This window comes from Pezoporus flaviventris, unplaced genomic scaffold (genome assembly GCF_033815535.1).
Source record: "Pezoporus flaviventris isolate CSIRO_AGI_PZ_B2104156 unplaced genomic scaffold, CSIRO_AGI_Pfla_v1 ptg000007l, whole genome shotgun sequence".
In the NCBI taxonomy this organism is placed as follows: Eukaryota; Metazoa; Chordata; class Aves; order Psittaciformes; family Psittacidae; genus Pezoporus; species Pezoporus flaviventris.
In genome coordinates this window covers 93347842-93371723 of record NW_026892555.1, presented here as the reverse complement: position 1 = coordinate 93371723, position 23882 = coordinate 93347842, and the positions used below count along the sequence as shown (strand labels likewise).

At 39.8% G+C, this 23882-nt stretch overlaps 1 protein-coding gene across 2 annotated transcripts in view; it reads right to left on the bottom strand.

Annotated features, from left to right (window-relative positions):
* Positions 1–23092, bottom strand: part of CDKAL1 (CDK5 regulatory subunit associated protein 1 like 1) — a 390319-nt gene extending 367227 nt beyond the window's left edge. For both annotated transcript variants that reach the window (XM_061449582.1, XM_061449583.1), the window contains exons 1-4: positions 22970–23092; positions 21686–21723; positions 19887–20053; positions 16732–16844 (exon numbers count right to left, since the gene is read on the bottom strand). In XM_061449582.1, the coding sequence (XP_061305566.1) occupies positions 16732–16844; positions 19887–20053; positions 21686–21694 (289 nt within the window). In that variant the 5' untranslated portion in view covers positions 21695–21723; positions 22970–23092. The remainder of the gene's footprint in view (positions 1–16731; positions 16845–19886; positions 20054–21685; positions 21724–22969) is intronic.
* Between the last annotated feature and the right edge of the window lie 790 nt (positions 23093–23882).

The window sequence follows — 23882 nt, the reverse complement described above, 5'->3', positions numbered from 1 at the left end:
TTTACAATCCAAAAAGTAGTTACAGGCTTTCTTTTTTTTTTTTTTTTTACAAAATATACAGCACTAGCTGCCCATAACACCACATAACATGCACAGTCCATCTATTAGCCTCATTCCTAGTACCTTGTTCCTACAGCTGAATGAGGCTACGATGGGACCAACAGGCTGACTGCAAGTAAAAGCTTAACTTGATGGCAACTACAGCAAATGAATTGGGTAGGCAATTAAGAACCCTGAAATGGAACACTCAAAATACACTTTTTGACAGTGACTTTTGTTCCTCAAGTGCAACTGATAATTGCATTTAATACATTCCAAATAAACAGTGATATTAGTCTTTTAACTCAGAAGACAACGATAATTACGTAATTTTTCTTTTTCAGATTTGAATAGACTAGGGATAAAGATAACTAGTCTATTACTGATAGCAAGAACAGAATTTTTGATTCTTTAATTATTCCCATAATAGCACTAAACCTTCCCACAGGGAGCATCAAGATAACGACACCTGCAAAAATATTCTCTCTCCATGTTTCAGAAACCACCCATTTCCCTGTATCCAAACCAATGCTCCATGGAGGGAAATTTAAAGTACGGCCTAATCCCTTGTCTCTTGAAAACCACCTATAGCAGACACTCTTAGTATTCTTTTCCCCACTAAGCCTCACCATGTGACTTTTCATTGTAATTTGTTAGCACGCTTCACACACCTCTACACACAAATCCCCTGAAGAACCATTAGGTTGACCAAACATTGAAGGGATTTATGCGATTTGAAGGAAGGTTAGATAAAATAATAAAAAAAAAAGTCTTACTACTTTAATAACTAGGGTGGAAATTAAAAAGGGTATTCCTACCAAAGACTATGCCCCTCTCTCTCAGACATCCGACTTAAAAACAGAATTCCCTGTAAAATCAAAGCAAAAAACACCCCCACCAGTAAACCCCTTACCTCCATGGGCTGCTTCAGGAAATCAAGTGTCTTTTCACTTAGATAACAGACTTAACTTAGGAACTTAAACTGTTTATCTAAAGATGTATGCCAAAACCACTTTTTGAATACCCACTTTTGACAAATACTTCAGCATTCCCTACATAGTCCTTCGCTTATCACTTTGACGTAGCAACTAAAATTTACCTTTAAACAAGAACAGAAAGTCCAATTTTAACAGTTGTTTGCTTGTTGTTTTGAGCTAGTTTTTTTGGTGGTGGTGGTGGTTGGGTTTTTTTGTTGGTTTTTGTTTTGTGTTCTGTTTATTACATTGTTTATTCCAGAATGACATTTTAAAGGACACTCTTCTGCTTTCAAGGGTAACTGTGAAAACATTTGTGAAACAATGTTAAAGAAAGTAATGCCAAAAAAAAAAAAAAAACACAAACAGTAGATTTTGTAGAGGTTAAAGAAAAAAAAAACTCCTATAATGTAGCATATAGAAACATACATGAATGTATGAAGTTCCATTTAAAGCACATCTTAAATCTACCTCATTCATATCAGGCTTTAAATCTTCCATTTTAGGAATCAGTTTATTGAGAATATGTCTTACAACATAGAAAGCACATGTGTTTTCAATACTGAAATGTGTCTAGAGTAATTGGGTACAAGTTGGTATCAAATACCACACAGTTTGTTTCTTAAGTCACACACTCCTTGGTGCTAGAAGACATTAACTAGTTCCACACTTTGTATACATTGGAGTGTATCTTGACATAGCTCCTGGTACCTGAAATAAGTGGTAATGGGAGTGGAATTGCTTTTGCAAAAATCTAGACTGCATTAATGAAAAGGAAGAAATAAATCTCTGAAAGCTTAAAACATAGTTTTACAGGGATGAGCTGCTGATCAGCAGCATTTCTCAAGTGTCTTGTTTTCACAAAGCCAACCCTAATTCACATGAGCTTCCAGCTTTTTTTTTAACTGAAGCTTAACAGAATGTTCCCATTTGCATTAATTTTTCTTCTGAGTGTCCATTAACAGTTAAGTATTAGAAATGCAGAGCCCTTATACTGCAAATACCTTCTTGAATCACAATTTGAGTACAGGTCTAAAGAAAAAACAACATAGTAATAATGATCCTTCAACACGTTCTTCTCCCAAAGCAGTAAGAACCTATAAATGAATTCATACAAAAGCATTCTTTCCATTATTAAAACCATTTTCTTACAGAAATGAGTTAAGATACAGGAGGAAGGACCTCAACTTCAACCAACTACATGTTACTAATTCATCCTAGAAACTGCCTTACTGCTTCAATCCAAAGGCTGCGAAAACCTGCAAAATAAGAAGAGGTATATTAAACTAATTCTTTCACATTTTAAACTGAAACTTAACTTCAGAATCACTGTATCATGATCAGGGATCAGCAGCTACAGGTATATATACACTACAGCTATGTACTTTTTCTAAAGTGATGAAACGTTCACCTGAGAAAACAGGTTGTCTCAGCTTTTCCACTGTTCACAAATACAAACTTCTTACCTCTACCATGCAGCCTCACATAAACTAATTTAGATCACCATGATTTCAATGTCTTTGAAAGTTATATATAGCTAGAAACCATTTTCTGTTTCCTTCTAGTACACAGTCTTTGTGAGAATACTCCCTCAATACAAATGAGGTTTCCCCAAAAACTCAGTGAAAAAGATTATTTTTAATAAAGCATTGCAGCTAAAGAACACTAACTGCTCAGCATTTCCCCAGAATCTTCCTATAAGTGCGTGCACCAATATCTGATAATATTTTTAATTTGTTTGCTTTTAAAGAATCAAGTTCTATGCCAAAACTTCCATTTTCTCTTTAGTGTGTGCTAGGTAGCGCACAATCACAAGTGATTTGAATTAGTGCCAGGAAGGCAAGTCAAACTAGAAATGTTGTATACACACAATACAAATAATTGCTGATACGCTAGAACATGTGTGCCCTAAAGACAGTAACTAGCAAGATTTCAGGCAGTAAATGAAGAATATACCCTAACAAAATAAACAAACATGATCATTACAGTAAGAGACAACTACAGCATTCAGCAACTACATCTGTTTCCCCCTTCCCAAAAACACAAATAAAATACCCTTAACTACACAAAATAAAATTTGTACATGCACACAGAACACATGCAGTCTAGTAACATAAATGTCATTTTAGCACTTCACAGACCCTTTGGAGTTTGTTTGTTTGGGGTATTTTAATGTTATGTAGCACAAGATGCAGCTGAAGCAAACTTTCTTCTTTTGTTGAAAGAATCCACACTTTTAAGAGTTGCAAACTCTCCTGATGTATGTACCTGAGAAGCATGAAAATCTGCCTTGCCAGAGTTTCTAAAATACTTTTAATCATAACAGTAAAGGAAACTAACTACTTACTATATCGTACTTCCCGCACAGTGAAAACCACTTGCTAACACTGATCATCATGAAGAAGCCTTATGTCATCCTGATTGGACACAGCAAACCCTAGCTGCATCCCACTCCTTCTTGGTACCACACCCGTAAGCTTTATTTGGATACAATCTTTTCCATGAATGAACAACTACTGAGTTTACAATAATATGGCACAGTCACTCTGAAGCCAAAAATCCAATTTTACGGGGGGGGGGGGGGGAAGAGGGGAAGAGGGGAGGGAAGGAAGAAAGGAAGTTATAACAATTAGAAGCTTTCCTCACTGAGAGAGTGGAAATAAAGAGTTCACGTAACTAGCATGAACACACATGGAGGATGATCAATTAAGAAAAATCATACAAATCCCTCTGATCTCCAAAGACTTTTACACTAATCACTGCTTCATTTCCCTTATGACCATATTTGAACTGACAACGGATCTCATTTTTTCTGAATAATCTTTTAGGATATTTACACAAGCCTAATGTATGCAGTGCTTCTGCATTATTAATAATTGTGTGGGAAATGAAGGAAAATTTTACCTCACTTACTAGGGCTGCCTCTGAACTTTCAAGTCCTTTCAAACAACACAAAATAAGTCCCTGAGCCAAGAGGTCATTTGTAGTGGGATCAATTAAGTGACTAAATTGAAAATAAAATTCAATAAAATGCCATTTTTAACCTAAATGTTAATTTAAACGGTTGTCAAAAATAGGTTTCAAAAATATTTTTGGTGAAAGCACAGTTACACAGTGCCATCTAGCAGTGACTCACAGTACAGTGGTTACTATGATAATGAGTTTGACACATCAGTTTGAAGAGTCTTACCCATTTAAGCAAATTCAAAGAAACCAGTGAAGTGACCCCATGCAATTGCCACAAGCAAACCTGAAGTTGAAACATTACAGATGGAATCTATATCAACTGTTACAACTCTCTTCCCAGTGACCTAAACCCTGGCCTCAAAAGAAGGGGAGAAGGTATTTAACACCTTTCTTTGTTAGCTTATTAATTCTGAAAAAAAGCTTTCTAAAATGCTCTGGAGAAGGTAAGGAAGCATTAGCAGAACTCTTATCACAGTGGAGCCCTGTATAGCTCTTTTTTCAAGTCTGATATCAACATTCACTTTGATTTAATGTTTCTCTAAAGTTTTTGCTCACTAAATTTAAGTGGCCAAGATTTCTCTGCTTGTCATGAATAACACTGCTGAAATATCTGAAGTTACATACAACAATAAATTTTAGTTTCCTAACACACTGGGGGAAGGGGAAAAATAAAGGGATACTTTAAGGACCAAAAGATTGGCATCAAGATGGATTCTTTACCAGATCAAGTTGCACAAAATAGCTGAAGAAATCAATCACTGCACAAACCCCTAAAATAAAGTGTTTCAAGTCTACAGCTCTAGTTTCACCAGCACATACTTTTAACTCACCATAAGTAAGCCCTAGTGCTAAATGAAAGTCAAGCCATCTCTTGTGCACTCAGTTTTGTTAATGTTCTGCCCTCTTTCTTTCACAATGTCTTAACACATATGCATAGACACTTTTGTCCAACTTAGCAGTAAATCAAACCAAGAAACTAATCTGGTTTTGGACTAAAATGGCCAAGAAAATAAAACAGAAGGTGCCAGAGTATTTTTGAAATTACAGTGGAAACAAAATAAAGGCAAATAACAGAAGTGTGATGACAAACTCTAGCTTAGCAATTCAGAGTTTAGATGATTTTAAAAAGCTAGGACACCACCACTATGAACAGCAGTCTCCCAAAACGAGCCACAAAAGCAAATCCTTAAAATCCTTCAATCCAGATTTCAGCTGTCCTAGAACCTACATCTGAAATATCATAAACCACAGTTTGAATAAAGCATCAAAAAATCAACCTATTTATCAGATTTGTATACACTAGATAAGTAGACTAATGCACTAGATTACTGCAAATAAACTGGATAACGTCTAGAGGGAATGAACAAGACAGGTCAGAGATCTAGAGAAGGTGACCCATGAGAGAAGCTTTTAGGAATTAGGTCTATTTAGCCTACATATAAGATGCCTACGGAGAGAAGTGACAGCAGCACTCAAATACGTGAAAGGTTGCTATAAAAATGAAAAGAATCAGACGTTCTCCATGCGCACTAAAGAAAACACAGCCAGCTATAAGCTTGAACTGTGCTGAAAGATCTAGGTTATACATTTGGAAATGCTCTGCAACCAGAAAGGCAGTTAACCACCCAAAAGGGGTTGTGAATTCTCCATGACTGGAGGTTTTCAACAACCAGCTAAAACAAATGGCAGTGAGCGGCCCAGCTCTGGGAAGGAAAGCGCAACCATGCAGGTGCCTTTTGGCATATGACCTATGATAGGCTGCAGAAGTGTAAGAGGAGGCTCTGCCAGTCATGAACACCAAGTTACAACCTATGCCCTACAGGTGGTCAGGCAAAATAATCTTACTTCAAATTCCTCTCCAAGTCTCCTCTGCATCAGTTTACACCCCAAAAATGAACTCTTCTCCCTGTATCTGGTGTCTGGACTGCCAGGTGAGCAGCACCACACTAAGGTGCTGTTAAACTAGAAGAATTACTCCCCTCCACTTACACACACTTCTGCCTCAGTAAAACAAGGAACCACTAACAGCACCGAACAGCTACAGTTGTAAATGAACCATCAGCCACTTACAAAAGAAAATGCTGTTTTCTCCTGCCATGCTGGGTTTGTATTGGGGTTTGTTTTTTAAAAACAAACACTTTGCTATAGGAGAAGAATCTCACTGTCAAAGTTTTTTGTTACTGTTTTTCCTATTCTAATGTAATGTTACAAAGACTACCTGGAACAGTTGAGAACACATCTAAGAGGCTGTACCAGACTTAAACTTTATTTTCTAGGTAGTAGACTTCCAAAGCATATTCAGTTCATATGCTCCTTCCATCACTACCAGTCATAAGACTCAAATTTCTAGTTAAATAAATACTGGATGCTCAAATTTACCATCAGCTAATGGTCTACATCTTTACATTCACAAAGGATGACTAACATTAACCCATGGTAAGTGAATTTTTAAAAGCATGATAAAGACAAACAGAAAATTGCCAACCCATAAACAAACAAGCGAATTTCAAAAGTCAACTATCACTTAGGGAATCAATTACAAACAAACACACTTTTACCCATAAAGCCCAGCCAACAAAAGCTGAGGGTCCAAAATGCCTAATAAAATCGGCAGCCAAGTGATCTGCCTTCTATTAAATTGCAAGCCAAAAATCTCACTTCTATATACACAAGTGTCTTGTACCAATCATCAGCAATTCAGTTTTGGCATGATTATCTCAAGGCCTATTTATAGTTACCCAAGACAAAGTTTCTGCACAGTTTCTTTCCGCAAGCAAATTCCAAAGCCAGGAATTTGACACAGAAGACAAAAGCTGATGTCTTCTGCCTAAAGAGATGAAGCCTATTCCTCACCCCTGACACTTAATGTGCCAGCTTCAACTGGTAGCACACAAATGAAGCATATCGAAGTGCATACAAGATTCACAGATTATGTTAGGTATGCATTTCTGCAGACATACTGTACCCTAGCTAAGCAAGACTAGCATAAAGACTGCACCACCTAAATCAGCTCAATATTCCCACACACGCAAACATATAAAACCAGATCCTGAATTTGCCTCAACTTAGTTTTGGGAACTTAAGATAGCACTGAACTAATTGCAACAGTTACCACTCACTTGCCTTACAAAACTCTAATAATTAACTAGTGATGCCCAACCTGAACACCACCTGCTTTGACACTATTAGCTAAACTCATGGATTTAATTATGCTGTAGTCACACATTTCAACAGGTAGAATTTTTCAGCAGTCTTTATAATATTCAGTGTCTTGGTGTAATACACACTGTAAGACAGCCTACAGGATTACTGAAATAAAACAAAATTTAAAAGCATTCCTTAATGAAAATAGGCAGGTGGTCATTTTGATTATAAGCAAAATCCTCAATTAATGCTTCAAAGTCCGTATACAAAGCCAACCTCCCCAGATCAAGCATGGAGAAGAAAGGGGCTTCCAAATGGAATAGTTCCTTCAAACAGGTGAAATTAACAATTATACTTTATGAATCTCAAGCCCATTACACGGACTGTTTGGAAGGGCAGCTAAATAATTTATGTTTTGTGTTGGACTCAAGGTAAAAAGTAGTAACTGAGACAAAACAGAAGCACGAAACACAGACCTTTCTAGTGTTTAACAACAAAGCTGCCATCTAAATGGACGTAAGACCAGAACAGCAGCAAATAATTTACGTTAAAGCCGATTTACCTGGATGCACACGAGTGCGCTAGAAATTTGCATGCTAAGCCAGTAAGCGAGCAGCACGACTCAGCGGGGAAGGAAGAGTTAAGAGCCCTTCCGGCTCCTCTACTTAGCCAATGCTGCCACCTGCTGGCCACCGCCGGTACACCCTGCCTCTGCCCAAGGGCCCCGCACCGCCTTTGCCTTTGAGCACAAGAGGCAAAAGGCACTAATGAAAATCACGGACGATCTAAGACAGCAGCAGACACACTCCAACGACGGGATGGGATCCTGGGAGCGAAAAATACCTACATGCACTGTTACTTGTCTGCTGGGTGACAGGGCCTGTTTAGAGCCGGAAGCCACAGAAATAATGACCAGGCTTACATGAAAAGGTTGGCCATGAAAAAAGAAATATGAATTACTAATCACTCAGCTCGTTAGGCCAGGGAGGAGAGAAAAGTACTTTATTTGCCCTCATCAAAGAGGAAAAGCACCAAAACCAATTTGTGTCTCCTATCTGTTCAGTGAGTTTCTACTGTCCCCAGTCAGCCCTCCATAATCACAAGGCAGTCTTCACATACCCTCGGGCCTGACAGAAAGAGAACAGTATAGGTTAATGCCAGGTATTTGGAGACACAGCACAATTCAAGATCAGTTGTGCTACTTTCGAAATCCTTATCAGCAACATGGCAGAAACTAACTCACTTAGGCCTGCCTCCCATCACCTCACCTCACCTCCCTGGAATAACATAAAGCAACAGCAACTCACACATGCACAAGCACTCACTGCAACTGCCAAAAAAAAAACATTCCCAAAATATATTAAAAGCATCTTAATGCAAAGTTGTGCAGCACAGGGTGACTATAGCAAGTTCAGAGAACTTCATCCCAATCAGCACTGTCCCAAAAACAAGGAGCTGGCAGCTAAGCTTTGGCTTTCATCGCAAATGAAGCTGTAGCCAAATTCTAGCAAGTACCTGCAGCAAACATCAACCCTCCTCCACTACTCCCCAGTCACCGAGGGTAACAAGCAAGTCTTTTTCAGGGGCTCCTACAAATGCTCCTGACCAAAACGAGATCTTGTTCCTACCTGTGAGAGTAAAATCAGTAGATCTGGTCTGTTCTCCCATTAGCTTTTATTAATATTCTATGAATTATTACTTGTAGCACAAAGAATCATGAGATATGCAAGGCTAATGCCTCAGTAGAGCACTCCATGAAGCTGCACATCACCTGTGAGTCTATGTTGAGCTCACTTCATCACTGCTATTTATGCTTCATTTACTGATTGCTTAACCATCTACTACAGGGACACACTCCAGACAGAAGGATGCATGCTACCAGAAGTTGAAATCTGCCTTTCACAGTTCAATCCTTTTCAAATTCATTCTTCTGTACTACACAAAGTTCAGCACTGCCAGAACTAAACCTTATTGCACAACCACAAGAGCATGCAACCAATTGATCTGCCACTAGAATTAACCCTAAAAATGTACGCCTGCTTAAGTTTACCTATGTAGGCTCTGTACAAGTGTCTCTGAAATTACTGTGCATGTAGGATTTTATTTAGGCTCCCAGGCCACCTCCCAGGTTTCACTCACCAGCCCTGTGACTGTGAAACGAAAGCACTAAAAGGGGGGGGGGGGAAACCTAACAATTCTTAGATGGGCTGTAAAATAGATTACTTTTAATGGGATAAAGCAAGCAAGCAGCACACTTGTCAGATCAAGTTCTAATGGCAGCAATACAGGAAATCTCCAAGGGAAAAAACACACATGCTAGTTCTTCCCAGTTCCCCCATAAACAGAGAAAACGTTTTGCAGTTTGAGAATTAGAGGAGTTCTAGCCTGTAACACAGAAAAGATCCTCAAAGCTAGCATCCCAATTAACAGAAAGTTGCCTCACGGGAATAAGAAATTGATATTGAGGAAACCAAGGTAGAGGTCATGTATCTTTGTGCTGTGCTACAAGTCAGAAGTGGAAAGTAACAGAACTCTAGCCACAAAAGGGCTAGGAATTTTTACAGGAACATAGGAGCAGTAATACACAGCTGCCAAACCCACAATTACACATTAGTTTACAGGGACCTGAGTAACATGCACTGCAGATCAGTCACAGCATGATGTATTAACTACACTGGTGCACAGCACCCCAACAATACCCAGACCCACCTTCCCATTCACTGCCTTATAGGACACTTCAGGCTGCACTGGGAATACCTGTAACCCCCCCAAAGAACCATGAATTCTTGATAGTCTACATTAATGCAATTCCATGCTCCATCCCAGGAATAACACCTTCTGTCTCATTTCACACTCTCATCTCATCCTTTTAACTATCTCACCATAAAAGTTTCAGATTCTCAACAGATAACAAAAAAGCCCTTAGATCTCCTTGTAAGATGGCTCTTGGTAAATCCAACTGTGGCAATTACTTCAGCAGCAGTAAAAGACTGAGACTAAACATAACACCCACCACACCCACATCCCAAACATTCACAGGCTAACTGTGCATGTCACAGGAGGGTTTAAAGGCCCAAGCACCAAGAACCAAAGCACAAAGCAAACTTGTAACAAGCAGCAACTTAGACCTTCTGAAAGCAGGAGACCATACAGCTGAAACTGTTAAGACCTTGTTTTACCAGCAGTTTAGAGAAGTTACTTTACTGCCTCTCTCAGTATCAACAACTGAAAGCTCCTATTTTCCAGATTATTAAACAGTGTGAATCTGAAAAAAAGAATGCTGTTGCAGTAGTATTTATGCAAGTAACGTTATCAAGTAATGCAAAAGTCATACAGGATTGTGACTCTACAAGTTACAGACAATGAGAGAATTCTTCAGCAAGGGTACAGAACACAGGATTTACACCTTGGTTAACCTTTTTCCACTGCTCAGCTGCTTCAGAGATTCAGTTTCACCACTACAGTGTTTTCAGAGAAAACAGAAATGCCTCTCATCACCAGAAAAGTCCTTCGGGTTACTATATGTATTTAAACCACTCCCCATACACTCCCACTTCCCCCCCCCCCCCCCCCCCCCCCAAAGGTTATAAAGTATCTTTTTTTCCCCCCTAAGCCGTCACTGTAATCACAATGTTTGAAAATTATAAATCTAAAAGCTAAGACTAAACTTGAATTCTCTGATAAGGCTAAATATCAAGCACTTATAGAGCAGCTAATAAAGATTTGTCTTTTAGCTTAAGAAGAGAATACTAAAAATACCTCATAATGAGGATGGCTCATAGCACCCCAAAATTACACAGTAATCACTACCTTCTACATGATACTGATGAAGCAACAGAGAAGCATTATCAGCAGGGGAGAGAGAGGAAAAGGGAAAGACCAATTGCCGATTCTGAGCAACTAAAAGCATACACAGAAAAACAGCAGACCCCTAGTCAAAATACTTCATCAACCACTACACAGGTGGCAGAGAGCTTATTTTAAGTTAACAAATGTGCAGAACATAGTAATCTGTTTAAGAGCTCTCCACTTTAGGACAATAAAATAAATCAAAACCTAAAATAATTAACATTTTATTGCGCAATAGAAAAGTACTTTTTAAAGAACACTTAAAACACCAGATTCTGAATTGCAATTCACAAAGCAAGAGTCAACACCTGAACAGTCTTAGTCATTTCCTTTATTTTTCACTTGGATGAATGATACAGCATACTTTGCTGTATCCGCACAGCAATGGCCAAAGTCTAAGAAAGCATTGTTAATGCAACATAATGCACATTATGCAATGCCTTCGAATGCTGAAGTCTGTATGAGTTTGTAGCACCTCATCTGATTTTTCAACTGCAGACTAAGCATGTTATGTTTCCTTTTACATCTGTGTTCTTTTCAGTGTCAGGTCTCAAGTAGATCAGAGCATTTTTTCCTTCTTTGTCTTTTTCCTTCTTTCTTCTATTCAAATTTGCTGTTTGAGCAAAGGGACAGTCTTAAGGGTACCTCAGTTATATCCACTGGTAAACAAAACTGACAAGAGTTTAGAAAATTAACAAGCAGAAGAGGCAATGAAAACCCCAGATAATTTAACAGTATTTCAAAATACTGATATCTGCTTTAGAGAAATACATAAATTCTCTGCACAGTGAACTTCAGAGTTGCAAGATATATAACAAAGACTATAAATACTAAGCTTCAATAGCAATTGGCAAATCTCACTGATCAAAGTCCCACCAACAAATACCACAATCACAGTAACAGAGTAAGCTCTCTGACAGGAACAGGAAGGAACCCGTGAAAAATACAGCATCTTTCAATCCAACAATCTTACAGAAAAAATGCATGAGACAGTAAAAGCGATGACTGAAAAAAACTAGTCTGAAATTGCACAAGTAAAGCTAAGGACAGTTTCCATGTGCTAAATCAAAGGCAAGGCCACTGAATTAGCAACAGAACAACTCCACCCCTTTCTGCTTCTGAACTCCCATGCTACAGCAGGAAAAAGTTCCATGCTAGCATTTATTTCCAAAGGAAAAAAAAAAAAAAAAGAAAAAAGTTTAGTGCAGATAACCTTTTACTGGTTTAGCTTCACTGAATGTTTAATACCACTTTTTGCTTCCTTTTCATAAAAGGAAAGTCACTGTTTATTCTCCTGGTATTTCTAGGTAATTGGTAGTATCTGTCTCCACACACACACCCCCCCCCCCAACTCCACCAGCATGTTTTATAATGACTGAGGCTTTGGACCTGAAAAGCCTCAATCCAAAAACAATCATCAAAATAAACATACCTAACTGCTTGATCTGTCAAAAGGGATTCCAGAAGGCTGGACCAAAAAGCATTCATTTCATAGAAACAGAAACCTACAGATGCCAACAAGTGCTAACATGACTACCCGCTTCAGGAATCGAACCATTCACTGTCTGACTATACATGTTTGGTTCCATTTTTCAGAGAGAAAATACTGTTAAGTGGCACACATACTGAATTCCCTTCCCAAACACCTGGCTCACAATATTTGAGAGCTCCCAGCTAACCAACTTCCTCTCTTTCACAGAAGGCATTACTTGTCTGTACCACGAGCTTCTTCCTCCAGGGTGTATGTCAAAGGGAGCACTCTAGTAGGTCTGCAGGCATATCTAATACAGGGAGTCAGGCTGCCAAGAAACCAAAACCAGTTTTAGAACCAGTAAAGCCTCCAACAGCTACACTGTTTTCAGAATGTGAACAAGTAGCACAGTACAGCCCCACACTGATAGCAGCTGGTCTACACATTTCTGTGCGGCTCAGACTAACAAAGGAGCTTTGTGTTCCCACAGGATGGTATGCAAGATTTGTTCAGAACACTGCCTACCTTCACACTGTAAAAGCAGATACAAAAATAGGTTCAGCTCTTCAGATGGCTTCCCTTTGCCATTTTTTAAGCTGATGCAGCTCCTGATTTTTAATCACCATTGCTGTTATTGCAGCATCTGTATATTGCCAGTTCACACCATGCTCTTGCCCCAGATAGTAGTCTTTCTGGTGAAAAACTGTAGGACCTCAGTTTTCACCTTTAGATATAGCCACTCCTGAAAGTAACAAAGGGTGTTTGTATAGAAAGAACATTTTTTAAACAGATGAAAGGCAAAATGGACACACACACTTAAGCTTCTCCTGACCAGAGTTCAAATCAAGAACAGCAGAGAATCCATACAATAAAAAGGGGTATGGAATGATGTGAGAATTAGATTCTTGCAACAAGTCATGAAGATTTATTTCTATAATTAGAAGACATTCATTGTATCAGTGTTTCAGCTAAATCAACTTATAAGGCAGGTTGTATATTACAACTTCTAGTTAGCAATGAAAGTCTGTCTGATACTGCTTCTTGTATTTTTATGTTTCAATCTTACAATTACATAAAAGAGACTAGAAATAATACTTGACCATTTCCCTTACAATGGTCTAATAAATGCAAGTAAAGCTCACATTTTATTTCTTAGAACAAGAACTTTACTCCAGCATCCTTTCAATAAGTGTTGACTCAAAAGCTTAGGAAGCAGGCTAATCAATACTTGTAAGTAATAGCTGTTTGGGATCCTGTGACAACAATCTTTACCTTAGCGAATATTTCTAACTTTTCCTCAAGTTTGTAAACTAACAAATTCTAGCAACTGAGAGGCACTGAATTAGAAAAAAAGCTCTTGTAAAACATTCTACTATCTTTGAAATAGTGTAAACAATACTAAATTTAATTTCAAGAAAAGTCTGAAATTTTTATTATGTTAAGCAACACTTACTGAGGAACTACTTCACTGTATAAGACAAAAAGATTAAATCTATTCTTAAGATTCTATCTGAATTTCTATCTGACTTACTATAGAAAAAAAAAGCTTTCTTAAAAAGGGATTGACAAGAGATACTCAAGACATGTTGGGAAACTTTCTATATTAGCATATTCTTTATACGAAAATTGACAGCATGAGCAGCAAGCAATGCACCAGATGCTAAAAATCTTAACTGCCACTTTGGCAAAAGGAAGACTGTTGTCTTTTGTTGTCACTGCATACCTTTAATAAGCAGTTGACTCCATTTCCTCTGTACCCTCCTACTGGGTATTGCTATCTGCAAGTAGGAACTTCCATGTGTCTTCTCTTCCTAAGGCTGAAGAAAGCCAGTCTTCCTAGTCTCTTCTCCTACACCATGTGCTCCCTAAGCATCTTGGTGGCCCTGCAGTGGACTCACTCCACTCAACTAACTTCTCTTTTCTTAGGGAATGCAAAACTACCACTGGACACAGCATTCCCAATGCCATCTCACAAGTACCACATAAGCTTGCTGAAGGATCACCTTTCCCAGACCTGCTGGCTACACTTTTGCTAACATAGCCCAAGATGCAGTTTGCCTTTTTTTGCTACAAGTGTACATTGCTGACTCATGTTCAATTCTTGTCAACCACAATCCTAAAAATCTTTTTTCCACAAACATGCTTTCTAGAGAGCCTGCCCACCCACCCTCACCTTTACCACTAGCTGGAGTTATGCCAACCCTAGGATTTTGCATTTGCCTTTGCTAAAAAACATATGGCTTGCATTAGCCTGTCAAGGTCTCTCTGAACCACAGCACTGGTTTCCAGCCTGTCAACCACTTCCCCCACTTTGGCATAGCCTGCAAACTAGTTGAAGGTTCATCACATCCTGTCTTCCAAGTCCGTTAAAGACATTAAATAGATCAATCCCAGTGTGAAACCCTGAGACACATTATTGGCAAACCAAGCAGTAACAGAGCACTTCCATACATACTTGTGGCCAGAAGCATCATTACACTGAGCGCATATTCTCACATAGAGCTACCATACTTGCAATACTTGCACTGAGTTCCAGCTTCACTGACAGCCTATAAAGAATAATATTAAATAGATAGATTTGTAAAAATTCACTTTAGCCAGAATTTGTAGCCAATATTTTTGTTCTACTGAACAAAAATTAAACTTTCAGAGGTCCTTAAATATACCAACTTAAAAAGAAGTTACCCAATTTCACAAAGAAGAATGCAGACAGTAATTTCCACCTACCACCTCAGCATTGGGCTTTCCTTGTTTGTTTCATTTAATGTAAGCATATGCATACATATAAGTGAACAAAATCAAGACACTGATTTAATGATGACCGGAAACTAGCAGTCAATTTCATACACAATTACCAAAATTACTCTATAGGTACTTCTATCCCAGGTACCAAAACTTTTATTCAGTCTTCAGTTCTCAGTTTCAGATTCTAGATGTAGACTTATTTCTATCCTAAGGTTATGAATACTTAATTTGCTAAAAAAAGATAGTATCTACTCCCCCCCCCACCCTTTGCTGCACTGCATCTTTCCTACATTTACCCCAGTAGAATTCAAACACCACAGGACAGCCACCGAACCTTGACAAGCCAGAAGTAGCTTTTGGAATATTATGCATTAGAAAAATTAAGGAAAAATTTAATTTAAGCAAGCCACAATAAAGCAAAACCAAAAATTCAGTTGCAGTCTTACTGCTGTCACAAATCAGGCATTTTGGACCAGCACTCCATTAGTCTGTGAAAAGAGCATACCTACTCCAGAGGTGCACTACAAATTAGAATATCACCTGGGTTCCCTAAAATAGTTCAGCACTTGAATAATTAAGTATCTACTTTCTACTTCAATAAATACAGAAAGATCAACTCCAAAAAAGGAAATAAAATGTAACTGCTTAGCAATACCATGAGATGCTCCAAAAAAAGAAACAAGCATTCTACAAAATGAGGAATAAAATATTTCTAGCAAGATGTCAGGAAAAACAACTTTGAAGTCTTTCAGTATAACCAGGAAACAATTTTAAATGCAAGACAGACCAAAACTTGAACTAATGGATAAAATTTTAATTTTTGATTACTTATAAGCTACACAAAAGTAGTCAGGTAATAATTCTCAACATTTTCAGCGTTTTAGAGTTCTCCCTCACCCTCCAATGCATTTTGCATCAAGGAGATTAAACATGGCCAGCAAAACCACGCGTTTGGGTTTTTTTGTTCACGACTGAGGAGGCAGAAAAAGGTAACAGAGACCACTGTAAAGTATTTGGAAGAAAAGGAGAAATAGTATTTTCAGCTCTCTTTAATGTACATACAAGATAAAATCCTATATCATCCCACTTCCATCAAAGGATCATTCACATGGTGCAGTTCACTTCTGCTCCAGCAGCAAACACACACATCACTAAGTGACAATACACTTCTTTCCTCCCTTTCTCTCTCACTTAGGTTCCACCAATTACAATCACACAACCAGCTAGATTCTGCCCAAGAATTATCGCTCCCTCCCACTCTTATGTAAACTTTCCAATTAAGTTTAGCTAACAAAATGCCCACAAAAGGCACTGCATGACATCTCTTAGACAGCTGCCCTGTCAGGAAAATCTGAAAGCACTCCTGTAATCATTCTGCTAAGTGCCAAGTAAACACTTTATCTTCTCACCTTCAAATCAGAAAGAGAGCAAAGGGGGATTTAAAAAAGTTGAATTGAGACTAAAAACATTTGATGACAGCTTGACAGCTCTGAACATTCACCCCCAAATAACTGAATTATGCTACCCATCCAATATTGTTACCTGTAATTTTGTATCCATATGCAGCCAGCTGTCCAGCCATATATTCACCATCCGAATTATTGTGAGAACATCCCCATGTACGAATCCAGATTTTCTGAGCACCAGGAATAATGCTGTTAAGTAAAAATGAATGAAAAAGGCAAGTTAAAAGATGAACAAGGTTCTCCTATGAGCCCATTGAGCAGACTTAATTAACAGTAATTATCCAAATATAAAATAACCTACACAAATAGTACCACCACCGAAACAGGGGGGTAAGATCATCATAATTACGTGATTTTCTTGTAATGGATTTTAAGTCTGACTAGAATAGAGTTAACTCCACGGCAACCTGCGTGCTGCTGTGTTTTGCATTTGTGATCAAAATCGTGTTAATAACAGACCTGTGGTTTAGTTATTGTTGGACAATGCTTGCACAGCATCAAAACCGCCTGTTTCCCACTCTGCTCCATCCCACCACAAGCAGGCTGGAGACAGACAACAGCTTCGGAAGCAACATGGACAGAATGGCTGAACCAAATTAACCAAAAAGATAAAGCATATGATGACATCATGCTCTGTAATAAAAAAATGGGGGCTTGGTCTTTCCAAACTAGCCATTGTTCTGAGACTGACTGGGCATCAGTCTGCTTGTAGGAGGTGCCAAGTGATTGCTCTTGCATAACCTGGGGTTTTTCCCTACTCTTTCCTTCACTTAAGCTTTCTTTATTTCAACCCACGAGTTTTCTTGCTTTTGCTCTTTCAATTCTCTCCCCCAGCCTACTGGGAAAAGGGGTGACCGAGTAGCTGGGCAGCTGCCCAGTTGTTGGCCAGGGTCAAGACAGCAGAAGCAGCAAGAAAAGAACTTTAGAATGGAGAAGGTACGAGAGCTGTAGGATAAAAAGAGATTTGGTACACTGCAGTTACATTAAAAAACAAACAACAACTCTCGGAAAAGTATCATATCATTTAAAAAGTGGCTGCTCTGAAATCAGGCCACCAGCAAACAAACTGTTAGAGCTAAACTGCAGCCCTTTTATATTATGTCCCCATTGATTTTAGTTCCCTCCATGCAAGCCATCTATAAATTCTTTGCTTAAGCCTGCCACTAGCCACACAGACAACTGAAAGCTCATATCAATCTTTCTGGGCCATAGAAGCATGGCAGCATGGTAGATGTGCACCATGGAGCTAGCACACACAACTGTTTAAGAACCAACAAAAAATTCTGGAAGTAGCTCCCACTGAAACTCCTGGGATAATTGTCCGTGAGCTACCGATGCCAGTGCAAGAACACACATCCTGGAACACAATCCTTTGCCTTGCCCACATCTTCCCCACTCTCCATGCTTCTTTTTTCAAAGATATTTCCCCTATCTAGAAACAGGGATTTGTTGATGGAAGATTAATGATCATTAAGTAGATGTGTGCAACACATGTTGCATATGTACAATATATTTAGACGTTCTACTGTCTGAACAACATACACTCAATATGCTTTCTTGGGTCAAAAACACTAAATCACAGCCTGTTAGATAAATATACCATACCTGACTACTTAGGAGAACAGAGAGCTACTGTGAAGTATCTGTAAACCATCAATTCAACTCTATATACACTCCTGGAAGAATGGGATCAATGAACCTTTATGGGGCTTCACAGAAGCATGCATTGTTACACTTACAAAATCTCTTTTGAACAGTAATGGAAAAACAAAATTGTTTTTCCTATGCATGCAAGACATGCTCTCATCAATTCCACTGCAGCAGATAATTGATTCTTTTTTTACAGGAATCACAAGAAGGAAAATTGCCAAGATATATTCCATAGATACTGCATACTATTTCCACTGAAATAAAACAGTAACTTTGAAAGAAGTTTCACTGTATCACTTCAGGAGGTATATAGAAAAAGTACATCCTTTGGAAATCCCACGTTCCAGAAATCAGGTGGAAAGACTGAAGCAAAAAAGACATGCCCTTGGTGGAAGAGGATCAGGTCAGGGACACTTCAGTAAACTGGACATATGTAAGTCCCTGGGTCCTGACAGCATGCACTCACAAAATATGGATGCACTCGAAACAGTCCAACAAACAGCCATGAAGACAGTTAAAGAACTGGAGTAGCTCTCATACAAGGACAGGCTGAGAGAGCTGGGGCTGTTCAGCCTGGAAAAGGAAGGCTCATGGGAATCTTACCAACACACAGAAACAACTTATGGGACAGTGCAAAGAGAATGGAGCCAGGCTCTCTTCATCAGTGCTCAGCAACTAGACTAGAGGCAACAGGACAAACTGACACAAGGGAGATTCCCTCTGAACATCAGGAAACACTTTTTCATTGTGACGGTTACCAAGCACAAGTACAGGTTACCCAGGGAGGTGGTGGAGGCTCCCTCTTTAGAGATATTCATAGAATCATAGCATGTTTAGGTTGGAAAGAACCTTAAAGATCATCTAGTTCCAACCCCCTGCCATGGGCAGTGACACCTCCCACTAGACCAGGCTGTTCAAGTTCCTGTGCAAACTGGTATTGAAGACTGACAGGGATTCTTCTTATACTATCAAGCTTTACCTACAGAAAGTGTTTATCTTTAAAAAAAGGAATGTTAGTAAATAAAAACAAAGTGTCTTTAATGTCTTGCCACAAAAAAAACTTCCCCATATTCAAAAACTACCTATCCTGGCCAACTAACTCTTGGTGACCCTGCTTGAGCAGGGGTTTTGGACACGATGACATCCAGAGGTCCCTGTCAACCTCAAACCTTTTACGACTCTCAGAATTCTGTTCATATTTCTTATTCCAGATCTCATTCCCATAGTCAAAAGGCTAGTCCAGGACTGCATTTTGAATAGCTCAGCTGCTGTTTAGGTCATTAAGGTGAAGCAGACCATTTTTCAGAAATGTCTTACACATAAAACCATTTTTACCAGTCTGATTACTCCATTGATCAGTATCTCAGTCATAACTGATTTCTACAAAAAGTTTGTCAAGGACAAGCAATTTCCTTAGGATTTATTATTCACTACCACTACATTTTATAAATGCTATTTTACTAATTTTTATCTTGTATTCAAATTTTCCATCACGAGACTGAGAACCTTCCACTGCAGTTTTAGAAGCCGACAATGCACACAAAAGAAAAGCAACAAGATATGGTTGAAGGAAGAATTTACCTGTCACTTGGGGGATCATCATCTGTCTGATTATTTTTTTGTGAATTGCGTTTTCGTACTTTTGGAAAAACATTCTTCCTTACAAATTGCCGATCATGTGGTTTCAAGTCTTCTGCTGACACAATATCTTCAATGTCTTCAAGCACAGAATCACAGGCAGCAGGCATCTTTAAGACGTATTAGAGAAAACTGGTATAGCAAACATTTGAATACAAAACCAAGGCCTAGTATCCAGCATATATGCTCTCATAAAGAAAAGTCTAATATATTTCTATATACACCTGCAATATATCATACATACGAGGGATACTGAGCACACGAAAAACAACTGACTACCCAGAGATATTTCCTGATGCCCTCTTCTCTCCAGATCTCAAACACAGACAGGGAGAAAGCCGCAAACCATATAAATCCTTTTTTTAACCATCTGTACCTTGTCATCTTCTAATCAAAATAAAAATCCTGCAGCTTCCCTGACATGATATATCTAAGATACAAGTATTTTTAATTGTGTCAGGAATCAGTGAAATAATGAGTTCACATTATGTGATCAGATACGCTTCCACTCATCTCAGGAGAAAAATGAAAAAAGAAGCATTCAAGTGCCTACTTCAGAGGCTGGCTGTTCCGGCTCCTTTTATTTTTTGGTGTGCGTGTGTACCAAAACCAGCTGCACAGTATTCCAATATGTCTCCATTGACCTACTGGAAACCAAACTATTCCTAGAATTCCTGATCTTACAGGCCTTTCATTTGAATTACTTCATTCATCAGGACAGCAAAATAAAAGTTCTTGTCCTCAGGTACGAGATGTTAAACAACTATACCTAGCTAACATAAAATAACTAGATTTTCATCTGGCTTGTATGACATACTAGAAGACTACTAAGATCTAACTAGATCTTCCATGAGAAAGCGCATATATGTATCTCCCAGCAAATCTCAAGATCCAGATCAGTTTTGAGGGGGGAGGGGAGTTATTTGCTAAAGGAGACTACAAAAAAAAGTTACTGCAGTAATTACACACCTCACACCATGCTGTATGTAATTCTTAATCAGAATAAAGTCTGATTTACTACTGGAAACTTGGTTTTGTAGATGTCTCAAGAGCTTACTAAGGAAATCACACAAAGGCATTTCACAGGTTTTAGAGGGAAAATACAACACTTTACTAACTGACAGTGAAGAAAAAAAAAAAAAAAATTTCATTTCCTTAAAACCAGATTTCAGGAACAGAAAATTCAGGCTACTGGCATACAAAATACTTTCAGCTGTTGCAACTGAATTATCCCAGAATAAAAGATGTTAAACACCTGTGCATTTTCCCAGTAGGAGTCATTCAGTCAACCTCGCAAGATATACTTCAAAGTAACCTGAACAATTATACATCTGCATTTAAGTTAAAAGGAACATAATGATGTCTCAAGGAAGATGCATCTACAAACTTAAGCATTTAAGCATTCATCTAGCTCCCAGCATCTGTAAAATAACACAGCAAAGGATGAACAAATATAAAAAGCTGTGAAAAACTCCACCAATGAAGAACACCGGGGGGAGGTGACATCCCTTATATTACCTTATACTAGCAGTAAGCACGTACAAACAGGAAAAGTTATCAACTCAATACAGGAAAGGAAAAAAAAGTTAATTTGTTGTTTTCTTCTCTCTTCCAGAAAAATATCTGATATAATGGAACAGCTGGCAAAATAAATAAGCTTAGTTTATTCTATTTAGTTAGTTTATTTTTTTAGTTATTTTTATTTCACTAAAGAAAGAATACAGCTAAAATAAAATCCATACCTTTTTCATCAAGGTTTAACTCTGCTTGGATAATATTCCTGGGGAAAAAAGATATGGCATGAACAAGCAGAACTAGCAAACAGAAAATTATGAGTTCACATTATTACCCTTCTAGTATTCATCTTCCTTTTGCAGAAATACATTTCTTGCTCAGTCTGACCTTATTTATTAGTAGGTACACATGCTGACTGGCTGACAAGGTGGAACAGTGGCCACATTTTCCCTGCCCTTCCCTGAGCAGGGGCTGTAACCTTTTTTAATCTTTTATAGTCTTTTTTGTCAAAAGTCTGATCTATTTAAGTTCTTTTAGACTACCTATATATTTCTATCTTTCAGCAGGAATTTAAAATTTTGAATGAAAGAAGGAAAAGAGATTAACAGTAAATTTTAGCTAAGATGTTCACAACTGTAGTTTTTTAAGTGCAAACACAGGCGAGTTTTTTTAGACTGGATAACTCAGTACCTACACTAGCTCCATATGCAAGCATGAGATCTCTCCTTCACAAGCAAATAAATAAATGTTGATTCCTGCAGCTACTCTGTCAGACTGACTGATATAAGAGGCAATAACAAAGGTAGAAATCAACATGCTCTTCTTATACTGACAAGTTGTACCCACAGAACTCCATGTTTCTCTTTAACGAATGTTAGTAAATAAAAACCAGTAAAAGTCTCTTTAACGTCTTGTCACAAACAAAACCTCCCTAGCTCTAGTCAATTTCAGCCACCCCTCCTCGATCTTCTTGCGTATACCAAGAGAGTACTTCTTCCCATTGAGAAAACTCCCACCTAGGTGGAAGAGGACTGCTCTTTCATTCATTCACCAACAGGTGTCTCCGGTAAAGAATCAGGCTTTTACTCCGAGGCTTACGCAGCGCAGACAGAAAGGACAGCATGAATATAAACTAAAACCGACCCCCCACTCAGCCTGGCTCACGGCAGGGCCCCAGGGCCAGCCTATTCCGTGACCCCCGACAAGCAGCAGCCTGGTGTCGCCTGGCCTAGCCTGGAGCCCAGCTGCGCCCAGCTCCTCAGCAGGCTTCCACCCCGCCGACATCACTCGACACCGAGCAGCAACCCGGCAGCTAAAGCCTCTGCGGGATCCCGCCCGAGGAGTCACCTCCTCTCCCGGCTTCAACGTGGATCCCCGGGGAGGCCCCAAACGACATAGGAGCACTATGCGAGAGGACACCGGCAGAGCCAGGGCAGGGGTACCCGGCCTTCACCGTCACACCGGGGCAGGGGAAGGGTACAGAGAAGTGAAGGGCGATCCCTGACGCTTACCTCCGCCAGGCGCTACGCAGCCTCAGCCAGGTTCCGCCATCACAGCTGTTGCGCCCCGCCTCTAGCCCCCGCGCGCGCTGCAGCGCCGAGACGGTGGCCGGCAGCAGCCAAAAGTGGCCGCAGAGCCCTGAGGGGTCGCCTCGCGAGGGTGGGGAGGGGCGGGGGCACCGGCACCGGCGCCGTGTGGCTGCCAGCCCGCCCGCCGATAGCCCGGCGTTGGTCGTCATGCCGCCAGATCGCTGAGGTGTTTGTTTGACAGCCGGGCCGCTACTCCCGGCTGTCTCGCCGTTGGACTGCCATACGCGCGGAAGAGCAAAGCAGAGGCCTACTTGAAGCTGCGGGCAGCGGCGGCTGCTGCTAGGACCGTTGGAGCCTTAACGCGGCCGCTGCACCGGGCCGCCATGGCTCCCGGCGGGGAGCTGGGGGGAAACGGGGAGCGGCGCCGTGAGGCAGGTGTCCTAGGGTCGTCTTCTTGGACGGCTGGAAAGATCTGCGGGCTCACCGCCCTCACAGCGAAGAGGGTCCCTGGGCAGGGCCCCGTCGCCTTGGCCAGAATGGTCGGGTGGCTTGTCCAGGCTGGAGTCCACACGGCATCGAATTGTCGGGCAGCTGCTGCTGCTGTGCTGGAAACAGCGGATCTGTGAGCCTGAAGGTGAAGCTGTGGAGGTGAAAGTGGATTTTCCGGCAGCAGTGCGCCGTGGCTGTTTGAAGTACAAATAACCGGCGCCGGGGTAGCGGCTGAGCACCACGGCCATGCAGTCTCTGACCGAGTTTCCTGAATCCTTGGAAACTTGCCTTCATTTCGTTTGGAAATTAGGTCCAACAATATGTGTCCAGTCAAAACAGTTGGATTCTGATGTATCTGATCTAAATGAATGATGAGCTATTTATTCTTGTGAAGTCCACAACACTT